The sequence below is a fragment of the Takifugu rubripes genome, chromosome 19 (assembly GCF_901000725.2).
Source record: "Takifugu rubripes chromosome 19, fTakRub1.2, whole genome shotgun sequence".
NCBI classification, from domain to species: Eukaryota; Metazoa; Chordata; class Actinopteri; order Tetraodontiformes; family Tetraodontidae; genus Takifugu; species Takifugu rubripes.
The window spans coordinates 560,007-582,183 of record NC_042303.1 but is presented as its reverse complement, the minus strand read 5'-3'; the positions used below and the strand labels follow the sequence as shown (position 1 = coordinate 582,183).

The following is a 22,177-nucleotide window of genomic DNA, read 5'->3' as shown; positions in this document are numbered from 1 at the left end:
TGAAGCGGCTCTGTTCTGGACTGGAGAGTCCAAACTGTAAACTGGAGAGGCTCAGGTCAGTCTTCATTTTTCTACCTATATACCAGCTGCTAAGATGGTGAAGTGAGGCTGTTCTCAACACTGCTGTGATGCACCACATTAAAAAAATTCCTTGTAATATCGTGAATTCAGGTCTGACCCAACTAAGAACTAACGTAGGTTTAGTACTGACGCAGATAACATGCAGACCTGCACCGTTTAACGTCATCCTGCATTTTTCAGATTAGACTACTGCAGTTTATCAGAGATCAGCTGTGGCTCTCTGGCCTCGGCGCTGAGGTCCAATCCCTCCCATCTCAGAGAACTGGACCTGAGTCGGAACCAGCTGCAGGATTCAGGGGTGAAGCTGCTCTGTGGTTTTCTCCACTTTCCAAACTGCCGACTGGAAACTCTGAGGTAAACACCATTCTCAAAAATGTCCATTATTCCATCCGAGGGTCCTCACACTTTCTGAGTGTGTGTGTTGTGCCCAGTTCCTTCAGGAGGGAGGGCCACACGCGGACCACTTATTCATGATAAATTGATTTAAGGACAATGAAAAAGCCGACAGATGGTAACCAAAATTAGACAAAACTAGGTGAGGGTGCCTGGTAGACACCAGCCAACGAGGAGGGAGATGGTGAGGGAGACAGGAAGTCATCTAAGACAGGTTGTGCCTTTAAAGATGAGCCACAGGTGAGATGGATCTCCATGATGAGATGGGAGGGAAAGAGGTGGGAGAACCTGGGAAGAGTGAGCGCCAGAACAATATAGATTCTCCTCTGGAACAGTGCAAACCTGAGAGGTTGGAATTGTGGTAATTACATATTACTATCATTTTTTAACCTGTAACTAAATTAAATATTTACAGATCATGCCTTTGATTAACCTTTCAGATTAATACTGGTTTCACTTATAACCTCATAAAAGTTTCCCTTCTTTATTTAGATTAAGGCTCTGCAGGTTATCAGAGATCAGCTGTGACTCTCTGGCCTCGGCGCTGAGGTCCAATCCCTCCCATCTCAGGGTTCTGGACCTGAGACAGAACCAGCTGCAGGATTCAGGAGTGAAGCTGCTGTCTGATCTCGTAGAGAATCCACACTATGGGCTGGAGACATTGAGTCATGGCTGGTTGTAGCCAGTCAACTCCCGCTCATCTGCTGCATCACTCACTGACCACTGGTGAAGAGCATCTGTGGAAACATCTGCCGTCTACTCCCTCCATAGATGAGAAATTCAGTTTTTAAAAAGCGCTGGTGGACTTTCAGGAGATCAGTTGATGGTCGACAAAGCAGAAGCAGCTTTGCCTTGAAGTTAAATTACTTCCTGGTATCACACAATGCATCTTTATAAAGTTCTAAATGGCTCCTCGGCCACTCGAAGCATGGAAACATTCTCTTAATTGTCTCTTCAAATGTCTGTATTATACGTTACTATTTTACATCATGCCTTCAGAATCTTTAGGGTTTAGTATTTACTGTCTCTGTGACATGGAGCATTGGAATATTTCAGCTGCAGCCAGCAAAAACCCATCAGAATGACGGCTATCGGTGGGAACCACAGGTCATTTGACTTTAGTCAGTCTGTTCAATGTTATAGGATTTATTGCAATCTAATTAAAACTATGAATAAATGTGGGAAATAGGAAATAAAAAGAAGCAAAATGACCAAAGAAATCTCCCATGAATACAGTAAATTTAAAGATGTCAAGAATGGAATATCAGCTTAAATTTAATCAAACATAAAGTGTAAAGGCCTCCTTTAAGTTTACTGCAAAAATAAACACTAAATCAAGAGCAACACGCCCCAAAAACGTCTCATTCTCTCTTCTGTCTCCACTCATTCTTTTATATTCTCTTAAGATAATGGGGACGGGGTCGTGTGATAACAAAACAAGCTAATTGGGGACTATATTTTTGTTGCAAGAACTTTGGCTCTTCAGAAGTTTCTATGTTGGCTTCCACAGATTGTGCCTCCACTAGAAACTCAGTGTTTTTGAGGAACTACCAGGAGTGGCTGGAGTGGAGGCCAATGACGCTATAGCTACATATAGCTACATATAGATCACCGTTATCCTCAGCCCAAAAGACCAGCAGTTGGCGCAGCAATACTAAAGATAGGAGGTTGTGGTCGTTCCCCAAGGGTCAATTTTAGGTCCAACCCTTTTTAATCTTTACATGCTTCCTCTTCGGGACCGGTTTTAGAATCGCTGCATTGGCTACCCGTGCGTTTCAGGATCGATTTTAAATTCTTTTATTAGTTTTTAAATGTCTTAATGGTCTCGGCCCGACTTATTTATCAGACCTGCTTCTATTCTATCAACCCTCGCGGACTCTGAGGTCCTCCGGCACCGGCCTTTTAACCATCTGCAGACTGCTGAGGTTTTTAAAAAGAGGCTCAAGACACACCTTTTTAATCAGGCCTTTAACTGATTTTCTGATTATTTTTAATTTCTTTTATGTTCTCATGCTTTTTTATGTCTTATCCTTGTTTGACTTGATACTTTTACTGTTTTACTCCCTCAGTTCTTATTCTCAGTTTTTAGCTTTTATACCTTTTATCCCATTTACTGTTTCAGTCCTTCAGTTTTTAGCTCCAGTGTTTCCTCATGGTGTTTCCTCATGGGGGCCTGCCAGGCTGGGAGATGTTTCCGGTCTACCACTAGGGGTGCTGTCCCGTGGACAGCTCTGGCCTGGGTGGTTAGGGGGCTCTGTGCTTTGGTGTGGAGCCTCCGGTCTGTCCGGGTCGGGCTGGTCTTTGTGGCGGTACCACCTGTGGTCATAGACCGTGACCTCCCTCGGCCTGGTGGGCCTCCAAAGGTGGCGCCTCCTTCGCCTCAGGTCTCGGTGCCCAGCCATGTCTCAGCTTGTTTGTGTGTGTGTTTGATTTTGTGTATGCATGTGTGTGTGTGTGTCCTTTTTCTTGATTCTCTTGTTTCTCTTTGTTGTTTTTATCCTTTGTGAGGCACTTTGTGCTACCCAGTGTATGAAAAGTGCCATATAAATAAAGATTGAATTGAATTGAAAAATTGAATCACTGCGTAATAACTATAATCAGTTAATCAAGAATGAGACAAATGTTATTCATTGACCTTCCTTTCCTGAATCCTCATTGGTCTTTATCCAATGATCTCCTTATGGTCTCAAAGCTTGATAGATTCACTGGTAGAAGGCATCAAACTGCTGCTGGTGATGATGATGATGATAGAAGACTTGTTTCAGCTGTGTTGTCCTCTGTTGTCATGACAACACAGCTGCTGGATAACATGAAGTTTGGAAGAGGATCAAATATTCACGTTAGAGTGAACAAAACAGATGAACTTAATAAACTGAAAGACAGAAGTAAAGTCAAACCTTTGACAGCTGTCATGGAGAGAAAACCTTCATCCACATACTGGCGGGCAGAGTTCTGAAGAAAAGGGTATCACCCATCAGTCAGGTGCTTCTAAATGCTTCTGATTAAACCTTTAATCATGTTGTTGTGTTCCTGTCTTTGTCTCAGGAGATCATCTGATTTAAAGACTGTCTGTGTCAAATATATGGACATTCTCCAGATGAAAAGAGAAAAGAAAGTAAATGTGCGTCCCCTGGAAACTGTCTGACCTGGTCCTCTTCTACTGCCCCTGCTGACGAGCAGCAAATAGAGCTGAGAGACACTTTTCTCTCTGAGGCTTCTGACTTACCGCTGGCCTCTCCAGATTCATCAACTGGATGATCATTTGTCCCCTCCACATGATGAAGATCGCTGCCTTCAGCTTCATCTGCACAACACATTCAGAGGGGAGATTTTCTTCATCCTGGCACATTTGAATCCCTCTGAATTCTTCTAGACTGCAGATTAAAGGCAGCTTTCTTTACCCAGTGGCTGACTGGAGGTCTGACAGACAGCTGAATCAGGTGGCTGGCTGGCTGGCTGGCTGACTGGCTGGCTGGCTGGCTGGCTGGCTGGCTGACTGGAGGTCTGACTGGCTGGCTGGCTGGCTGGCTGACTGGCTGGCTGGCTGGCTGGCTGACTGGCTGGCTGGCTGGCTGGCTGGCTGGCTGGCTGACTGGAGGTCTGACTGGCTGGCTGGCTGGCTGGCTGGCTGGCTGGCTGACTGGAGGTCTGACTGGCTGGCTGGCTGGCTGGCTGGCTGGCTGGCTGACTGGCTGACTGACTGACTGACTCCACAGAGGGAAACAGCATCACTGATGTCCAGTGTGTGAACTCACCTTCAGTAGCTGCTCTCTGCTCTCACAGCTGAAGAGAATTGTCTTTATTTTATTAGCATGTGTTGTACCATATGTTTCTGTTTTCTGTTATAAGCACTCTAGAAGTTAGGAATAGTAGAATGTTTAATCAGTGGAATAAAGATAAGCAGTCAGTTGACCCTTCCTTGACATGAATGTTGTTTAGACAGTTGGAGCCAGGAGGAGACAGTCAGAAGGAAAGTGGTAGACCCCCATCGTAAAACATGACAGCAGAATTTACTGGTGATTGAAAAGTTCCTCGGCAGGAATGACCTCTGACCTGGCTATCTGGGAAGATAATGGAGAAGATGGACTGCACCAACACCAAATGAGGCGGGAAGAAGAAGATGACGTCATCCAAGAAGAAGGACTGGATTGGACTGAATTAGCATCAATAATTACATACGTCTTTCTATAAAAGACTGGGCCAAGGGATAGTTAGGTGGTCAGACTTCATGCCCTGACAATTGACTCTGTTGTTGCTAGGGTTATGAACTGGCCCAGAGCTCTGTAATATTTGTATCTTGAATTGATTCTGTTTGCTAAATACATCTGTTTGCTAAATACATCTGTTTGCTAAATACATTTGTTTGCTAAATACATTTGTTTGCTAAATACATTTTGAAATTGACATTTGTTTACTTGAAGTCTTCATTTAAAGAACACGCGGATTGGCAGTGACACACGAGAGCTATTGCGATCCAACACAGCTCACCTGTCTCCACCTGCCTTTTATACACTCAGTTAGCTCTGTGTGTATGTGTGTGTGTGTGTGTGTGTGTGTGTGTGTGTGTCTTAGTCAAGCACAGTCCCCCTAGAATAAACATGATCACTGATCCAAAATCATCTAAAGTGTTTGACAGAGATAATGTCCACCTGAGGGGTGTCATGCTAATGGAAATAAAGAATATTCACTCATTCTTCATCCAAACTCATGTTTGCTTTCCCCCTTGTTATTTATCCGAACTCTGACACGTATCACCTGTTGTACTGCTGCTGTATTGACTGTACAAAGTGTTTCTTGGGGGGGTCAAAAAACAATGGAGAAGATGACTGGTACAGGTGCTTTCCAACCTGTCTTCCTGTTGAGGAACTGACTTGATTTTCCATCCATCCTCTACTCCGGGGTCGGGTCGCGGGAGCAGCAGCCTAAGAAGAGAAGCCCAGACTTCCCTCTCCCCAGCTACTTCTTCCAGCTCATCCAGGGGGATCCCCAGGCGTTCCCAGACCAGTCGAGAGACATAGTCTCTCCAACGTGTCCTGGGTCTTCCTGGGGGCCTCCTACTGGAGGGACATGCCCTGAACACCTCACCAGGGAGGCGTCCAGGGGGCATCCTAACGAGATGCCCAAGCCACCTCATCTGGCTCCTCTCAACGCAGAGGTCTACGCTGTCTATTGGGCTGGTAAGGTATCACTAGCTCCTCCAGGTAGGATGGAGCTAGGCCTCTGAGGACCTTGTAGGTCAAAAGAAGGCTTTTAAAAATGATTCTAAATGTAATGGGCAGCCAAAGAAGAGACGCCATTACAGGAATCATGTGACCTCTGTGGTCAATACCTGTCAGAACTCTCGCTGCAGCATTTTGGATCAGCTGGAGGCTTCTTAAAGAGTTGTTTGGACACCCTGATAATAAAGAATCACAATAGTCCAGCCTGGAAGTAACAAATGCTGGACTAACCTTTCAGCATCACGGTGGGTCAGTAGCTTCCTGATCTTTGTGATGTTCCTCAGGTGAAAAAAGGCACTTCTAGAGACTAATTTAATGTGAGAGTTGAAGGAGAGATTTTGCTCAAAAGTTACTCCTAGATTCCTCACAGAGAGACTAGATGATAATGAGATCCCATCTAGAGTGATCATGTGATCTAATCTATCTCTGAGAGGTTCAGGACCAAACACCATGACCTCAGTTTTTCCTGAGTTAAGGAGGAGGAAATTTGAAGACATCCAGGACTTTATGTCTTTAAGACAGGTCTGGAGCTTCACTAACTTCTCTGTCTCCTCGGGTTTCATGGATAAATAGAGCTGAGTGTCATCAGCATAACAATGAAAATTTATCCCATGCTGCCGAATAATGTTCCCTAAGGGAAGCATGTACAAGGTGAAGAGGACTGGTCCAAGTACAGAACCTTGAGGAACTCCATGGCTAACCCTACTGTATGAGGAGGGAACTCCATGGACATGGGCAAACTGCTATCTATCAGATAAGTATGATCTAAACCAGTCTAGTGCTGTCCCTTTAATCCCAATCACATGTTCCAGTCTCTGTAACAGGATGCTGTGATCAACTGGATCAAAAGCAGCACTGAGGTCCAGCAGAACCAGCATAGAGACCAGCCCATGATCGGAAGCTATGAGAAGATCATTAGTGACTTTAAGAAGTGCTGTTTCTGTGCTGTGATGAGCTCTAAAGCCTGACTGAAACATCTCAAACAGGCTGTTCCTCTGCAGGTGTTCCAGTAACTGAGTCACCACCACCTTCTCTAGAACTTTAGAGATAAAAGGAAGGTTGGATATTGGCCTATAATTTGCTAAGACATCAGGATCCAGTGATGGTTTTTTAAGCAACGGCTTAATCACTGCCACCTTGTAGGACCGGGGTACATAACCTGTCAGTCCAACAGTCCAACATTGGAGCCATTCTTTGATAGCAGCTTCACAATGCTCGTATCCAATAAACTTCTGTTTCTGGACAGTTTGATCAATTTCTTGGCAGGATGTCAGAATATCCCCCCAGTTTTCTGAGACCAGTCTCAATCATCCAGGTCATAGTTATCCAAAAAAGGGCTCTGCGTCCACTGGACGCGTCACGTGCACCACCGAGACAACAGAGACCACAACCACCAGACAGAACCTTCCAGACAGAACACTTAGCACCGGCCCAAATCTGCACCATACTGGAACCTGTGTTTGAACACCCACTACCTCCAGTACAGAGAAGGCCTCTACAGGCAGAACCATGGTGGTGCAACGGGCTCACCAGTATCTCCCATAGTTGCCAGTCTACAGTATACTGGGAGAAGGTTGAAACCCGAGCCCGACATCCTTCACAGGAACCGGTCCAAGCCCCTGGTTCAGATATGTGGACGACACCTGGGTCAAGATTCTAACAAAGAACTGAAGGCGTTCTCAACCACAGATGATTACGTCACATTCATCTGGCCTTCCTGGACGGTGCAGTTAAGATGGACACAAAGCTCAGCATCGAGGTCCACAGAACACCCACACACAGATCAGCACCTCCCATTGGACTCTGTCTGGATTCAGATTCAGATTCAGATCCTTTATTGTCCCACATGGGGAAATTTACAGTGCAACAACAGCAACAGCACGCAGAGAAAAATAAGATAAAATCAAATAGAATATGGAATATACAAAGAGGATGTATATTTACAATAATCCAGATAAATGGATACTCGGCCTCTGCGTACCTGTACAGGTACAGAGGGTGAATACAATATACATATCAGAATATATAATATTCAGATTGTGTTAGCGGGTGTTCTGTTTATTGTGCAGTCTGACAGCAGCCGGCAGGAAAGATCTACGATACCTCTCCTTCACACAGCGAGGGTGGAGCAGCCGCTCACTGAAGGAGCTGCCCAGTGCTGCCAGGGTGTCCTGTAGGGGGTGGGACGTGTTGTCCAACATGGAGGACAGCTTAGCCATCATCCTCCCGTTTCCCACCACCTCCACTGAGTCCAGGGGACATCCCAGGACAGAGCTGGCCCTCCTTACCAGTCTGTCCATCCTCCTCCTGTCCCTGTCCAGGGGACATCCCAGGACAGAGCTGGCCCTCCTCACCAGTCTGTCCATCCTCTTCCTGTCCCTGTCCAGGGGACATCCCAGGACAGAGCTGGCCCTCCTCACCAGTCTGTCCATCCTCCTCCTGTCCCTGTCCAGGGGACATCCCAGGACAGAGCTGGCCCTCCTCACCAGTCTGTCCATCCTCTCCCTGTCCCTGTCCAGGGGACATCCCAGGACAGAGCTGGCCCTCTTCACCAGTCTGTCCATCCTCTTCCTGTCCCTGTCCAGGGGACATCCCAGGACAGAGCTGGCCCTCCTCACCAGTCTGTCCATCCTCTCCCTGTCCCTGTCCAGGGGACATCCCAGGACAGAGCTGGCCCTCCTCACCAGTCTGTCCATCCTCTTCCTGTCCCTGTCCAGGGGACATCCCAGGACAGAGCTGGCCCTTCTCACCAGTCTGTCCATCCTCTTCCTGTCCCTGTCCAGGGGACATCCCAGGACAGAGCTGGCCCTCCTTACCAGTCTGTCCATCCTCTCCCTGTCCCTGTCCAGGGGACATCCCAGGACAGAGCTGGCCCTCCTCACCAGTCTGTCCATCCTCTTCCTGTCCCTGTCCAGGGGACATCCCAGGACAGAGCTGGCCCTCCTCACCAGTCTGTCCATCCTCCTCCTGTCCCTGTCCAGGGGACATCCCAGGACAGAGCTGGCCCTCCTCACCAGTCTGTCCATCCTCCTCCTGTCCCTGTCCAGGGGACATCCCAGGACAGAGCTGGCCCTCCTCCCCAGTCTGTCCATCCTCTTCCTGTCCCTGTCCGTGATGCTACTGGACCAGCAGACTATCCCGTAGAAGATGGCTGATCCCACCACAGAGTCATAGAAAGTCCTCAGGAGTGGTCCCTGCACTCCAAAAGACCTCAGCCTCCTGAGCAGGAACAGTCTGCTGTTGCCCTTCTTGACCAGGGCGTCTGTGTTGTGTGTCCAGTCCAGGTTATTGTTCAGGTGAACACCCAGGTACTTGTAGGACTCCACCACGTCAACATCCGTTCCCAGGATGTTCACTGGTGCAGGCGGGGGGTTGTTACGCCTGCGGAGATCCACCACCAGCTCCTTGGTTTTGCCAGCGTTGATCTGGAGGTTGATGGTCTACTACGATAGTCTACTAGTGAATGCAAAACAGGTGCCTGTTTGGAAATGTCCCCAAATCCTATTTTCTTTTTTAATGACATTTTTCTGTGATTCATTACCGATTTACCACACATGTATAGACATATGTGTGTAGCGTGTTGGGGAGGGTCAGTGTGGGAATTTCCATGATCATCTGCAGAATAAACTGACAGAAGTCTCCGTCTGAGATCTTCCACAGCCAAGAGCCTTAGAGTGCTACACGTGTATATGCAATAAGACAGCCTTTGTGCTTACGTTTTTGGAGTTCTACTTCCATCTTGTGGAGGACAGAAGTATAAGAATTGAAATAGTCTCAGTGCCGTTACTTGGGCAGGTTTGATCAGCATTTCTCTCTCTCTCGCTCTCTGTATATGTGTGTATTATATATATATTTATTTATTTTATTATTTATTTAATATGCTATATATATTTATTATAGTGTGTTATATATATAATTACATTCCAAGAACTTTTGTAATATGTTACAAAACAAGAGACAAAAAAGTTGCGTAAATCAAGGCTGTGTAAAGTTGCAAAACAATCCGACTTCAGATCGGATATAAAGGTAAACTTCAACATAAAGGTAAAAGACAAGCGGCAATTGGAACACTTTAAAATATTTTCACAAATTCACCAATAGAGTCGTTTCTCTATTCTAATTGTTTTTCAGAAAAATGTGTAGTTAGACGAGTTTTCTGCGTTATCATTCTAAAAGGAGACATAGAAAAGCGTTTTTTATTAGAAATTTAGACCGGATATCAAGTACTGTAGTTTACTTTATCACGTTTGTTTTTTTGGCACCTGAACTGAGAGCTAAGCTAATGCTTGTCTTATTTTGAAGGTGTCACCGGAAGTCGAGTGTACCGGAGTCGCGCGCTTTTCGCTGGTCCAAGGAAGCACCTTCAGAGTTGGCGACAAGATGGCGGCGTTACGAGTCGTGGTGCTGTCGGGAAACGGCAGAGCTCTTCTGAGCACATCTAAAACTACCAAGACCCTGACGGTATGTCGCCGTTTGAGTCTCCGTTCTTACAGCCTTAAAGACCTGTCGTGGCAGCCGCTTGCTTTGCTGTGCGGGTGTGTGGACAGCGTGCTAACGTTAGCCTGGTTGTTTTGAATGGGGCGACACAAGGTCAACCGGCTTCCGAATTTTCTTTGCATGTTGCCAACAAAAGCGACCTTGATTTTGGGAATAATCTGTCTCTGGAGAATAGCTCCAACAAATTATCGGATACATTTGATTCCTAAATCTCGCTGGCAACCTCAGTGTCTCGCTGGCTAGCCGGCTAGGCTAACACATGATGTGTAAAAGTCGTGACAGAAAAAAGGCAACATCTTGGACATTTGGCAGACAAGCGCCGGTACCAAGCGGACAAATGCACTATGGTGACATCCGGCAACGCTCGTTTTGCATCAATGCCTCCTAAATGTGCAGGATATGGGTCTTAAACTCGGTAGGTAGCATGCTAAAGTTGTGTCAAGGACTGGGAGGACATCTGACTGCGAAGGAAGCCTCCATCAACTGGACTTCCTGGACCCATAAACGCTCAGGTGGACCGGCTCCTGATAGACCGGTTGACACTGTCCCTTCACCCAATGTCCTCTTTTTTGGGGGGATTTTTAGGCACCTGCTTGGACATCACCGTGCTAATTTGAATCATTTAAATTAATTAAACCTGCTGAAATGATTGTCTCGTTCCCTTCTTGGGCAGGCCAAGATGTCCTTTGCCACCCTGCCTCGGAGCAAGAAGATTGCCCTGTCAACGCTGGGTGTCGTCACTGCTGGTGGGGCAGGCCTGGCACTGATGGTGCACCAGTCTGTAAAGGCATCTGACCTGGAGCTTCACCCCCCTAGTTTCCCCTGGAGCCACGCTGGACCTCTGTCCTCCCTGGACCACGCCAGGTTTGATTTGCCAACTCTGTGTATGTGCCCATGTATATACGTGTGCTTATAATAACGATGTGTCCCACCTGTTGCAGTGTTCGCCGCGGTTACCAGGTGTACAAGCAGGTGTGCGCATCCTGTCACAGTATGGACTACCTGGCCTTCAGAAACCTGGTGGGGGTGTCTCACACGGAGGCTGAAGCCAAGACTCTGGCTGAGGAGGTGAGGTCGTTCAGGAGACTGGGGATTAGGAATCGGGTTGCAAATAAGATGGTGATGTTTAGGAACTGGTTCCCAACCTCCAGCCAACCGTTCCCGTGCAGTCCGCCTCAACAATGGCCCCAGAGGGGCCTCGGCGGGGTCCGTTACAGGCCGGGCAGACGGGTGCTTTATCAGCTCTGAGAAGGATTTCAGATCCCGCCAAATATGTGACTTTTTTAAAATCCTAGAGAAAGAAAGTGAGTGATTATTCAATTAACTGCAAAAACACGAAGCGGAACTGAAGCTTGTAGGAACGAGTTGGACACGCGTTCTTTTGCCCCCGAGCGTCCTGCTGCCGAATCCTCTCTGCACAGTGATTTGCAGGTTTCTTGTGGGGTTCTGATGATGTGTGTTACACGTGCGTGCAGATCGAGGTGGTCGACGGTCCAGATGAGAAAGGAGAAATGTTCACTCGGCCGGGAAAGCTGTCGGACTATTTCCCAAAGCCGTACCCCAACCCAGAAGCTGCCCGGGATGCCAACAATGGCGCTCTGCCTCCAGACCTGAGTTACATCGTCAACGCCAGGTACCTAGCCCTAGCCCTAGCCCTAGCCCTAGCACCCCAGTGCTTGGAGCCTCCTGTGACACCCTGCTTGTGCTGCCCCCTCAGACACGGAGGGGAGGATTACGTGTTCAGCCTTCTGACGGGATACTGCGACCCTCCAGCAGGCGTGACCGTGAGAGAGGGGCTCTATTACAACCCCTACTTCCCCGGACAGTCCGTCGCCATGGCTCCCCCCATCTACAATGAAGTGCTGGAGTTCGATGACGGTGAGGAGCAGGACAAATTTGATCCTCCAAAATGACAACCAAGGGATGAAGTTTACTCCGCCAGTATTTTAGACATGACGTCGTTTATCAAATGGTTTTAATTGTACCGTCACACCTGAAATCTGATCTAAATAACAGCTCAGCCAGATCAGGGCTGTTGAGGACGTTTTATATCAGGTTATGACAGTTAGGTGAGAATTTGTCTTAGCTGTTAGCTCGTCTTGGTTAGCTTACGTTAGCGCCGTTAACAAACTACAAAGTGTTTGTAGTGATCGAGCGAATCTGGGCTCAGGAGTCAAAGGTCCGAGGCTTTAAGAACAGCGTTGTCGTCTACATCCATAATATCAATCGGTGCAGCGACTCCAGACCTCCAGCAGGGGCGAGCAAATCCAGTCCTCAGGCACCGAGCCGGGATTTGTGTCCTACTAGGCCGACAAAGCGTTCTCCCTGGTCCCACTCCCCTCGGTGAAAGCGTTGCCTACCTGGTAGGACCTAAAACCCAGAACTGGAGACCTGGATTTGCTGACCCTGTTCCACAGGGTTCTCTGTACACTGGGGGCAAGAATCCTAATGTTCTTTACATGCAAATGCATTTTAAAGAACGATTGGGCTGCGGTCAATAAGGTAGGCTACATTTGTGGGTGGGGTGCAGAATTGAAGGATGTTGACAAACCCCTGGATGCCCCTCTGCCCACCTGTACCCACCGCTACCCACCTGAACCCTCCTCTACCCACCTGAACCCACCCACCTGAACCCTCCTCTACCCACCTGAACCCACCTCTACCCACCTGAACCCTCCTCTACCCACCTGTACCCACCGCTACCCACCTGAACCCACCCACCTGAACCCACCTCTACCCACCTGAACCCTCCTCTACCCACCTGTACCCACCGCTACCCACCTGAACCCACCCACCTGAACCCACCTCTACCCACCCGTAACCCCTGAACCCACCTCTACCCACCTGTAACCCCCCTCTACCCACCTGAACCCTCCTCTACCCACCTGTACCCACCGCTACCCACCTGAACCCACCCACCTGAACCCACCTCTACCCACTTGTACCCACCTCTATCCACCTGAACCCACCTCTACCCACTTGAACCCACCTCTACCCACCTCTACCCACCTGTAACCCCCTGAACCCACCTCTACCCACCTGTCCCCACCTCTACCCACCTGTACCTACCTCTACCCACCTGTAACCCCCTGAACCCACCTGTACCCACTTGTACCCACCTGTACCTACCTCTACCCACCTGTAACCCCTGAACCCACCTCTATCCACCTGTAACCCCTGAACCCACCTCTATCCACCTGAACCCACCTCTACCCACCTGTAACCCCCTGAACCCCCCTCTACCCACCTGTAACCCCCTGAACCCCCCTCTACCCACCTTTACCTACCTCTACCCACCTGTAACCCCCTGAACCCACCTCTACCCACCTGTACCTACCTCTACCCACCTGTAACCCCCTGAACCCACCTCTACCCACCTGTAACCCCTGAACCCCCCTCTACCCACCTGAACCCACCTCTACCCACTTGAACCCACCTGTCCCCACCTCTACCCACCTGTACCCACCTGTAACCACCTCTACCCACCTGAACCCACCTCTACCCACCTGTCCCCACCTCTACCCACCTGTACCTACCTCTACCCACCTGTAACCCCTGAACCCCCCTCTACCCACCTGAACCCACCTCTACCCACTTGAACCCACCTGTCCCCACCTCTACCCACCTGTAACCACCTCTACCCACCTGAACCCACCTCTACCCACCTGTCCCCACCTCTACCCACCTGTACCTACCTCTACCCACCTGTAACCCCCTGAACCCACCTGTACCCACTTGTACCCACCTGAATCCACTTGTACCCACCTCTACCCACCTGTACCTACCTCTACCCACCTGTAACCCCTGAACCCACCTCTATCCACCTGAACCCACCTCTACCCACCTGTAACCCCCTGAACCCCCCTCTACCCACCTGTAACCCCCTGAACCCCCCTCTACCCACCTTTACCTACCTCTACCCACCTGTAACCCCCTGAACCCACCTGTACCCACCTGAATCCACTTGTACCCACCTCTACCCACCTGTACCTACCTCTACCCACCTGTAACCCCCTGAACCCACCTCTACCCACCTGTAACCCCCCTCTACCCACCTGTAACCCCTGAACCCCCCTCTACCCACCTGAACCCACCTCTACCCACCTGTAACCCCCTGAACCCACCTCTACCCACCTGAACCCACCTCTACCCACCTGTAACCACCTGAACCCCCCCTCTACCCACCTGTAACCCCTGAACCCCCCTCTACCCACCTGTAACCCCCTGAACCCCCCTCTACCCACCTGTAACCCCCTGAACCCCCCTCTACCCACCTTTACCTACCTCTACCCACCTGTAACCCCCTGAACCCACCTCTACCCACCTGTAACCCCTGAACCCCCCTCTACCCACCTGTAACCCCCTGAACCCCCCTCTACCCACCTTTACCTACCTCTACCCACCTGTAACCCCCTGAACCCACCTGTACCCACCTGAATCCACTTGTACCCACCTCTACCCACCTGTACCTACCTCTACCCACCTGTAACCCCCTGAACCCACCTCTACCCACCTGTAACCCCTGAACCCCCCTCTACCCACCTGAACCCACCTCTACCCACCTGTAACCCCCCTCTACCCACCTGTAACCCTGAACCCACCTGAACCCACCTCTACCCACCTGTAACCCCCTGAACCCACCTCTACCCACCTGTAACCCCTGAACCCACCTCTACCCACCTGAACCCACCTCTACCCACCTGAACCCGGGTTGTGTGTTGAGCTCGGATGTCTTGCACTAATGGATTTTGTGACCTTGTTGCTACAGGAACTCCTGCTACTATGAGTCAAGTAGCCAAGGATGTGTGCACCTTCCTGAGATGGGCCGCTGAGCCAGAGCATGACCAACGCAAGCGCATGGGACTGAAGGTACATGAGCAGGATCCCCAGGCCGCCGGCTGTTGGGGTGTAAAGTGGGAGACGTTGAGCTGATGGTCTGTCTTCTTGTGTTGGCAGTTGTTGATCGGCACCGCCGTCCTCACCCCGCTGATCTACTACATGAAGAGGCACCGGTGGTCGGTGCTGAAGAGCAGGAAAATTGCCTACAGGCCTCCAAAGTAAAGAGAACGCAACACAACACAGCCAGAGTTAAAGGCCGGCCAGAGAGGGTCTGACCCAGCGACCCCACACTGCTGTCAAATCACAATACAAACTTTTACCAACCGACGCATCTTTCTGCTTTACACGCACGGAGAGCTTTTAGTTACGGGGGTGTCGGGATCAAGGCGGGGCCATTTTCTGGCAGAGCACTCACCTTCTGGCAGCAGCTCAACCACGCCAGTACCAGGACATGGCTCCTCCTCGGAGATTCGTACGTCCACGTGTATCGGTCCATCCTCCCCTTCCACTCTCGAGTGTGTTGTACTATACAAAATAAATTATTGAAAACCAAGCGTGTGACAAGCTGCTTCTTTCAGAAAACACCCACAGAAAGAAATCAGGATTAACCATGAGACCTTCCAGACGACCACCTCTTGTCCCACCTTATTTGAGACACTTTTCGATAAACCTGTGAAGACAGCTGGGTTTGGGTTACGCAAATTGTATTATTTTTGATTTCATGGAGCCTCTATGAGGCCTTGGGACGTCTCATTTTGGTAACTAGGCTGGGAAGTGCAGGGTTCCTGGTTCCAGCCCCAGGGCAGACAATAACACCGAAGGTGTCACGGCACCGCCAAGGTACCCTTGAGCAAGGTACCAAAGCCCAAACATGCATATTTAGGGCCCTGCCATGAACTGGTGGACCCATCCAAGGGGGGACCGGCCCCGTGACCCCGAGAGGGGTGAAGCGGTTAAGAAGAGGGGACCTCCATGGACATGGACTAAGGTGTGAGTGTGTGTGTGTGCGTGTGTGTGTGTGTGTGTTAAATAAATAAGGGTGCTGTGGGTTTAAAGCTGCTTCATTAGGACTTAATCCGGTTCTGAAAGGCCTTTTCCTCCCCAGCCTGCATTCAGATTCATCAGCATCACAACACACAGATTAGGGCATTAGCATAATCATTAGGCTAATGCCGTTAATGGTTCCCATCGTAGTATTAATAATACTGTATTATTAGTCGTGGGATTTGGAAATCAGAGAATCTGTTTGGGTCAGATTCTCCGTCGGCCACGGAGAAAATGGGCCGTTATGTTTTGTGGTTGCGCCACTTTTGTGGAAGTTCTAAGAGGATCTTCCTGCTGGTTTCACGATGCTTCACCTGAAGCTCAGCCAGTCGGGACAAAACGTCAAGACTGGGAAACAAACAAACAAAGAAAAACCTTGTTTTTCTTTTCTTTTCTGAACTCAATGCAGATGCGTCCCTCATGAAGCCTCAGGGGATCTCATTCCCATGGAAGAGACGCCTCCTAATTCTAATTGGCTGGCAGACTAAATCCTCTGCTCCCATTTAAACCAGCAGCCAGGAGGCTGCACCCCAGTGGCTTCTCATCAGGGCAAACTATCAATTTAGCTTTACAGCAGCTCTGCGTAGCGTTAGCTGGCAGCAGAATCCCACCTCTGGACTGGTGTGTTGAGGCTAGGATGGGACCCGGCCCTGTCCGCGGGCCCCTGGAGGGACCCGGAGACCACAGCCAGTTCCACCGACCTTGGACGGGCCAGACGAAAGGTACTTTTATCGAGGCGATTTGTTTCTGTTGTTATGTTGTCTTGTTTCTACAGTTATTTTATAGTCCTTTATAGAGGGGGGGGGAGTCACTGGAAAATGGGAAATGTTTCCATATTCCATGTTTCAGTTTGGGGGACGCTGCGGCCCAGGTCGAGGGTGGACAGGGCAGATTTTAGGGTGTCAGAATTTGTGAAATTGCTGCGTATTTCCTCTGAATGCAGCGATGGCCGCAGAGAAGCAGAGCGGCAACAGCTCGTGCTCTCCACAGAGGGAACCGGCGCCACGTTTACCATGGTGCCTGGGACGGAGACCACGGACCGCCTTCACCAGGTGCCAGGTGACCAGTCCATCAAGCAGGTTAACCTACGGGGACCCATCAATCAGCCAGACCTCACAGCCAACCCTCCCCCTCCTCCTCCTCCTCCCCCTGCCTCTCCCCCTCCTCCTCCTCCTCCTCCCCTCCCCCTGCCTCTCGTCCTCCTCCTCCCCCTGCCTCTCCCCCTCCTCCCCCTCCTCCTCCCCCTGCCTCTCCTCCTCCTCCTCCTCCTCCTCCCCCTGCCTCTCCTCCTCCTCTTCGTCGTCCCCCTCCTCCTCCCCCTCCTCCTCCCCCTGCCTCTCCTCCTCCTCTTCGTCGTCCCCCTCCTCCTCCCCCTCCTCCTCTTCATCCTCCCCTCCTGCTTCTCCTGCTACTCCTCCTCCCAACCCTCCCCCCTCCTCCTCCTCTTCTTCTTCTTCAGGTGAATCTGCTGGAGTCAGTATTCCAAGTAAACAGTTATCCTGGGATCAGGCTGAGGGAACACCTGGCAAAAAAGCTGGACCTGGAAGAGGACAGGATACAGGTAACACACACACACACACACACACACACACACACACACACTCCTGGGTCCCACATAACCCATCTGAGCATAGAGCCGGAACCCTTCCTAATCACACATAAACTCTGGGTTTCTGCTCTGGCAGATCTGGTTTCAGAATCGACGGGCCAAGTTTCGCCGATCGTTCAGAGAAAGCAGTTTGCAGCTAATTCAGTCTGCGGTGGTCAGGCAGGAGGACGTGAAGCGTCTGACAGCCCAGAGAGATACACCTGTGGTCAGGCCGGAGGACGTGAAGCGTCTGACAGCCAAGTGAGATACACCTGTGGTCAGGCAGGAGGACGTGAAGCGTCTGACAGCCCAGAGAGATACACCTGTGGTCAGGCAGGAGGACGTGGAGCGTCTGACAGCCAAGTGAGATACACCTGTGGTCAGGCAGGAGGACGTGAAGCGTCTGACAGCCCAGAGAGATACACCTGTGGTCAGGCAGGAGGACGTGGAGCGTCTGACAGCCCAGAGAGATACACCTGTGGTCAGGCAGGAGGACGTGGAGCGTCTGACAGCCCAGTGAGATACACCTGTGGTCAGGCAGGAGGACGTGAAGCGTCTGACAGCCCAGTGAGATACACCTGTGGTCAGGCAGGAGGACGTGGAGCGTCTGACAGCCCAGAGAGATACACCTGTGGTCAGGCATGAGGACGTGGAGCGTCTGACAGCCCAGTGAGATACACCTGTGGTCAGGCAGGAGGACGTGGAGCGTCTGACAGCCCAGAGAGATACACCTGTGGTCAGGCAGGAGGACGTGGAGCGTCTGACAGCCCAGTGAGATACAGCTGTGGTCAGGCATGAGGACGTGGAGCGTCTGACAGCCCAGTGAGATACGCCTGTGGTCAGGCATGAGGACGTGGAGCGTCTGACAGCCCAGAGAGATACACCTGTGGTCAGGCAGGAGGACGTGAAGCGTCTGACAGCCCAGTGAGATACACCTGTGGTCAGGCAGGAGGACGTGAAGCGTCTGACAGCCCAGTGAGATACACCTGTGGTCAGGCAGGAGGACGTGGAGCGTCTGACAGCCCAGTGAGATACGCCTGTGGTCAGGCAGGAGGACGTGGAGCGTCTGACAGCCCAGAGAGATACGCCTGTGGTCAGGCAGGAGGACGTGGAGCGTCTGACAGCCCAGTGAGATACGCCTGTGGTCAGGCAGGAGGACGTGGAGCGTCTGACAGCCCAGTGAGATACGCCTGTGGTCAGGCAGGAGGACGTGGAGCGTCTGACAGCCCAATGAGATACGTCTGTGCTCAGGCAGGAGGACGTGGAGCGTCTGACAGCCCAGTGAGATACACCTGTGGTCAGGCAGGAGGACGTGGAGCGTCTGACAGCCCAGTGAGATACGCCTGTGGTCAGGCAGGAGGACGTGGAGCGTCTGACAGCCCAGAGAGATACACCTGCGGACAGGCAGGAGGACGTGGAGCGTCTGACAGCCCAGAGAGATACGCCTGTGGTCAGGCAGGAGGACGTGGAGCGTCTGACAGCCCAGTGAGATACACCTGCGGACAGGCAGGAGGACGTGGAGCGTCTGACAGCCCAGTGAGATACGCCTGTGGTCAGGCATGAGGACGTGGAGCGTCTGACAGCCCAGAGAGATACGCCTGCGGACAGGCAGGAGGACGTGGAGCGTCTGACAGCCCAGTGAGATACACCTGCGGTCAGGCAGGAGGACGTGGAGCGTCTGACAGCCCAGTGAGATACACCTGCGGTCAGGCAGGAGGACGTGGAGCGTCTGACAGCCCAGAGAGATACGCCTGTGGTCAGGCAGGAGGACGTGGAGCGTCTGACAGCCCAGTGAGATACACCTGCGGACAGGCAGGAGGACGTGGAGCATCTGACAGCCCAGTGAGATACGCCTGTGGTCAGGCATGAGGACGTGGAGCGTCTGACAGCCCAGAGAGATACGCCTGCGGACAGGCAGGAGGACGTGGAGCGTCTGACAGCCCAGTGAGATACACCTGCGGTCAGGCAGGAGGACGTGGAGCGTCTGACAGCCCAGTGAGATACGTCTGCGGTCAGGCAGGAGGACGTGGAGCGTCTGACAGCCCGGTGAGATACGCCTGTGGTCAGGCATGAGGACGTGGAGCGTCTGACAGCCCAGTGAGATACGTCTGCGGTCAGGCAGGAGGACGTGGAGCGTCTGACAGCCCGGTGAGATACGCCTGCGGTCAGGCAGGAGGACGTGGAGCGTCTGACAGCCCGGTGAGATACGCCTGTGGTCAGGCATGAGGACGTGGAGCGTCTGACAGCCCGGTGAGATACACCTGTGGTCAGGCATGAGGACGTGGAGCGTCTGACAGCCCGGTGAGATACACCTGTGGTCAGGCAGGAGGACGTGGAGCGTCTGACAGCCCGGTGAGATACGCCTGTGGTCAGGCAGGAGGACGTGGAGCGTCTGACAGCCCAGTGAGATACGCCTGTGGTCAGGCAGGAGGACGTGGAGCGTCTGACAGCCCAGTGAGATACGCCTGTGGTCAGGCAGGAGGACGTGGAGCGTCTGACAGCCCAATGAGATACGTCTGTGCTCAGGCAGGAGGACGTGGAGCGTCTGACAGCCCAGTGAGATACACCTGTGGTCAGGCAGGAGGACGTGGAGCGTCTGACAGCCCAGTGAGATACGCCTGTGGTCAGGCATGAGGACGTGGAGCGTCTGACAGCCCAGTGAGATACGCCTGTGGTCAGGCAGGAGGACGTGGAGCGTCTGACAGCCCGGTGAGATACACCTGTGGTCAGGCAGGAGGACGTGGAGCATCTGCCAGCCCAGTGAGATACGTCTGTGTCCTGGAGTCTCCATTCTTCTTTACTCTGCACAAGCAAGGAAGCTTTTCCTCTTCTGTTGCTTTGCTCATCGAGTTGAGGTCACATCAAGCCAAGCCTGTCACTGTTAAAGATAGATCACGTGTTCCACTAAACTAACAGTCTTACGTCCAATATTGTTGTAAACATGTCTGGATTTTTCTGATTCTTTTGGTCTCTAAATACAGTGGTCTGACTTCAATGTTTTAAAAATATAAAGAAAATGTCTACAATAAGTGGTTGGAGGGGAGAAAAAGTCTACAAAAAACCATCTCTATGGTAACCAGCATGTTTTTATTAATGCAGAGCTGTAAAATTGCAAGTTTTGCCTGAATTGGAAATCTGAATAATTCGAATAAAATGATCCTAAATCAGGATAAGGAAGAACTTTATTGCCAAGTATGTTTTTACACATACAAGAAATTTGACTCGGTGTTTGTTGTGTGCAGCGCTGACAAAATGACAGTAATACAGTAAAATAAGAATAAAGATAAGGAAAAAATAAGCATATTTACAATACAATAAGCACTAAGCATATTTAAGGAAGGGAAAGTGTCTTGTGTAGGGTGATGGTGGTGCGGTGGAGGAGAGGGCTGCTATACTGCAGCGGCCCATAGAGTCTCTTACTCAGGGAGGGGCGGGGGCAGGTGAGGATGGACTCCATCACCAGCGTACCAGATGGAGGTGAGGATGGACTCCATCACCAGCGTACCAGATGGAGGTGAGGATGGACTCCATCACCAGCGTACCTGATGGTGCTGGAGGTGAGGATGGACTCCATCACCAGCGTACCTGATGGAGGTGAGGATGGACTCCATCACCAGCGTACCTGATGGAGGTGAGGATGGACTCCATCACCAGCGTACCTGATGGTGCTGGAGGTGAGGATGGACTCCATCACCAGCGTACCTGATGGAGGTGAGGATGGACTCCATCACCAGCGTACCAGATGGAGGTGAGGATGGACTCCATCACCAGCGTACCTGATGGAGGTGAGGATGGACTCCATCACCAGCGTACCTGATGGTGCTGGAGGTGAGGATGGACTCCATCACCAGCGTACCTGATGGAGGTGAGGATGGACTCCATCACCAGCGTACCTGATGGAGGTGAGGATGGACTCCATCACCAGCGTACCTGATGGAGGTGAGGATGGACTCAATCACCAGCGTACCTGATGGTGCTGGAGGTGAGGATGGACTCCATCACCAGCGTACCAGATGGTGCTGGAGGTGAGGATGGACTCCATCACCAGCGTACCTGATGGAGGTGAGGATGGACTCCATCACCAGCGTACCTGATGGTGCTGGAGGTGAGGATGGACTCAATCACCAGCGTACCTGATGGTGCTGGAGGTGAGGATGGACTCCATCACCAGCGTACCTGATGGAGGTGAGGATGGACTCCATCACCAGCGTACCTGATGGTGCTGGAGGTGAGGATGGACTCAATCACCAGCGTACCTGATGGTGCTGGAGGTGAGGATGGACTCCATCACCAGCGTACCTGATGGAGGTGAGGATGGACTCCATCACCAGCGTACCTGATGGTGCTGGAGGTGAGGATGGACTCAATCACCAGCGTACCTGATGGTGCTGGAGGTGAGGATGGACTCCATCACCAGCGTACCTGATGGAGGTGAGGATGGACTCCATCACCAGCGTACCAGATGGAGGTGAGGATGGACTCAATCACCAGCGTACCAGATGGAGGTGAGGATGGA

The 22,177-nt window shown here is 51.2% G+C and overlaps 2 protein-coding genes and 1 long non-coding RNA gene across 3 annotated transcripts; 2 read left to right on the top strand and 1 right to left on the bottom strand.

The window, feature by feature from the left end:
* Window positions 1-3,318: 3,318 nt before the first annotated feature.
* LOC115246892 (uncharacterized) lies at window positions 3,319-3,932 on the bottom strand. Its single transcript, XR_003885986.1, has 3 exons — window positions 3,876-3,932; window positions 3,701-3,778; window positions 3,319-3,426 (listed from the first exon to the last, which is right to left on the bottom strand). It is a non-coding gene; the product is annotated as an uncharacterized lncRNA (long non-coding RNA).
* Window positions 3,933-9,090: 5,158 nt separating this feature from the next.
* Window positions 9,091-15,582, top strand: LOC101079024 (cytochrome c1, heme protein, mitochondrial). The gene is made up of 8 exons (XM_029826852.1): window positions 9,091-9,167; window positions 9,996-10,154; window positions 10,864-11,054; window positions 11,132-11,258; window positions 11,666-11,823; window positions 11,908-12,068; window positions 14,959-15,059; window positions 15,147-15,582. Exons 1-8 carry the CDS (start codon window positions 9,129-9,131, stop codon window positions 15,249-15,251), a joined length of 1,041 nt encoding a protein of 346 aa, XP_029682712.1. The 5' UTR covers window positions 9,091-9,128; the 3' UTR covers window positions 15,252-15,582.
* A 1,128-nt stretch (window positions 15,583-16,710) lies between these two features.
* LOC115246748 (homeobox expressed in ES cells 1-like) lies at window positions 16,711-18,009 on the top strand. The gene is made up of 4 exons (XM_029826013.1): window positions 16,711-16,795; window positions 17,017-17,132; window positions 17,533-17,634; window positions 17,759-18,009. Exons 1-4 carry the CDS (start codon window positions 16,711-16,713, stop codon window positions 17,924-17,926), a joined length of 471 nt encoding a protein of 156 aa, XP_029681873.1. The 3' UTR covers window positions 17,927-18,009.
* Window positions 18,010-22,177: the final 4,168 nt, after the last annotated feature.